General features: G+C 37.2%; 1 protein-coding gene across 1 annotated transcript; it reads right to left on the bottom strand.

Moving 5' to 3' along the window:
• Positions 1–296: 296 nt before the first annotated feature.
• LOC110318432 (olfactory receptor 1361-like) lies at positions 297–1,283 on the bottom strand. Its single transcript, XM_021193487.1, has one exon. It carries the CDS (start codon positions 1,281–1,283, stop codon positions 297–299), a length of 987 nt encoding a protein of 328 aa, XP_021049146.1.
• Between the last annotated feature and the right edge of the window lie 1,702 nt (positions 1,284–2,985).

Raw genomic sequence — 2,985 nt, 5'->3', positions numbered from 1 at the left:
TGTCTATCAGGCAGAATATGATGTCAATAAAATGATCAAATATCTGTAATCCGACCTGCCATGCTATGACATTGCTTATTACCTAATTCATATGCTAGACACAAAAGGCATTTAGGTTTAGTGATCTTATAATGTCCTGACAATTTCAATGAGAAAAGGGGACAGAATAATTTATTTATGAAGTAATTTTGTTCCTATTCCAACCATGAGAGAGCTGACAGCAAGGATTGTTATATAGAGTTATGATTCATAATCTTTATTAAAAGTATACCTCAGCTCTTTGAAATAGTTTCAAATTAACCCTTTGTTCCAATGAATTTGTTTCTCATTCTTTGTTTGTCTGAGAGCCAGTCTGAAGTATGGAGTTTCCTAAAAATCCTCCATAGTGCTCCTTTAACATCTTGGTTTCTAAGGCTGTATATTAGTGGATTTAACATAGGGGAGATGAGCGTGTAGAAAATGGCAACCTGGCGATCCTGGTCTAAGTCATAGCTGGATGATGGCTTAAGGTACATTCTAGCCAAAGAGCCAAANAGGANNAGNACAACCAGAATGTGGGAGCTACAGGTAGACAGAGCTTTCTTCAGGGCAGCAAAGGAGTGCATGTGGGCTATGGCAATACCTATTCGAACATAAGAACCCCAAATGAAAAAGAAGGGACTACCCACAACAGCTACACCCTCAGTGAAGATTAACATTTCATTAACCACTGGTCGAGTACAAGACAGCTTCAGCAGAGGAGTGATGTCACAGAAGAAGTGGGTGACCTTGTTGCCACAGAAGGTTAAACGAGTGACCAACACACTGTACAGGAGGCTGTTAAGGCTGACCACCACCCATGAGGTCAATGTTATTCGAAGACAGAGGCTGTGGCTGACAATGGCAGAGTATCTTAAAGGGTCACAGATGGCAACATAGCGGTCATATGCCATTGCACCAAGCAAGTAGACTTCCATGCTACCCACTGCCATAAAGAAAAATAGTTGTGTCATGCAACGATTATAGGATATGTTCCGATTTACAGATAGTGTGTGCACTAGCATCTGAGGAACAGTGATGGTTGTTAAAGATATGTCAATCAAGGAAAGCTGGCTGAGAAGGAAGTACATGGGGGTCTGAAGCCTGGGGTCTGAGCAAGCAACAAGGACTAGTAGGGTATTGCCCAAAACTGCCATCAGGTACATGATAAGGACAACTCCAAAAATAACTGGCTGCATCTCTGGCCTACTGGACAATCCCAACAACACAAATTCAGTCACTTCTGTCTTGTTTTTAGTGGCCATAAATCACGGTTTAAGTCACCTGTAAAGACGAATGATCACAGTTGGAAAAGAGAACAATAGCAAGGCTCAAGCACATCTCATATTCTTCATCTTAAGTGAATTAGTCATTGGAGCAGGATTCTGCCCCTAACCTTCATCATTAAGGAACTTACTTTGTTCTTTTGTTCTTTTGGTCATAGTGTTCCATCAAGACAACAAAACTAACCAAGGTTGAAAGTTAGAAGTACCTGTAATATTTCTTTTTTTTTAATTAGATATTTTCTTTATTTACATTTCAAATGCTATCCTCTTTCCTAGTTTCCTCTCCAAAAATCCCTTAACCTCTAACCTCATTAATAGCTATCTTTTCATGAAAGCAGAATCTCCAGCACATAGGGCTCTCAAACCTTTTTATAAGTCAGGTTTTCACCATAAGTAGAACTAAAAGTAAACACTAGTGTGATGATTTTCTATGCTTCTGTACAAATAAAAACATTTGTTGAACTAATATACTTTGATATGGCTAAAAAATAATGGTAGAATTGATATAACTAGAAGAACATATAATTAACCCTACTGTCTTCATCTCTTAAAATTCCACTTAAATGTCACATTTGCTAGTGATTTCCCTTTTTTGCCACTTATTGTTACACATTTCCCCTTATTTGATGCAGAATAACTAAAGCACAAGGTAAGTACAATATATCAGGGCCAGAGTCAGAGTCTGTCTCTGATCTGAAAGTTAGTGACACACAGAATAAGATTTTTAAGTCCATCAGTCAGGTGTGTATATCCCAACGCTTTAAAATGTCTTGCCTTGTAAATGTTCAGATAGCTAGTGGATGCTTGCATTGCCTCATATCACACACAGTGTCCCTTTACAGAGCTACACTTGTCTTCAGTACTTGTCAAATTCCCTGATGGGGAATTACTTGTCTAGATATCTGTTTCCCCTCAATCAGCCCAGTTAGACTCTTTAGACCACTGGTTCTCAAATTCTGACCCTTTAATACAATTGCTTATGTTGTGTTGACCCCTCTCCACATACATAAAATTATTTTGGTTGATACCCTATGACTATAATTTTACTATTGTTATGAATTGTAATGTAAGTATCTGTGTCATTCAATGGTTAGAAGACCCCCTGTAAAAGGGTTATTTGATATTCCCTCAAAGGGATCATGACTCCCAGATTAAGAACCACTGCTTTAGACTATCTTTAGTTAACACTACATACCTATAAATCAGAAGCTATAATTTTTTTAAACCTTACATTTTCCCAGTGTTTATTATTTTGTTGTCACTTATTCCAGTATCTTTCTATACCAGTGGATGTATCTCAGATAGTTGTATCATGATTACTTTTTCAAGGAAGAAGAGCACAGATACAATAATGGAGGTGGAGATGAACATAGAAAAGAGGACAAGAATGGAGAAATAGGAACTACCTTCCTTAATGAAGATAGGGTGAATAGCCATGGTCTTTAAGACCTAGGTTACTACCATATAAAATAAGGTACTATATAACACTAATTAAAATAAGATCATGCTAACAATAAGTTCAATTTCTTTCAAGCAAGCTAAACTATACCCTAAAAGCATAATGACAGTCTACCTCTCATGGTCAATAGTAGTAACATGCAATAGTGATACTTTTATTGCTTGATATCAAGGATTCTTCCCTGTACTGTTTCTATTTTTTCCGTTTTAACATTGTTCTAAG

The sequence above is a fragment of the Mus pahari genome, chromosome 3, assembly GCF_900095145.1.
Source record: "Mus pahari chromosome 3, PAHARI_EIJ_v1.1, whole genome shotgun sequence".
Taxonomy (NCBI): domain Eukaryota; kingdom Metazoa; phylum Chordata; class Mammalia; order Rodentia; family Muridae; genus Mus; species Mus pahari.
This window is presented reverse-complemented; position numbering and strand designations above follow the sequence as displayed.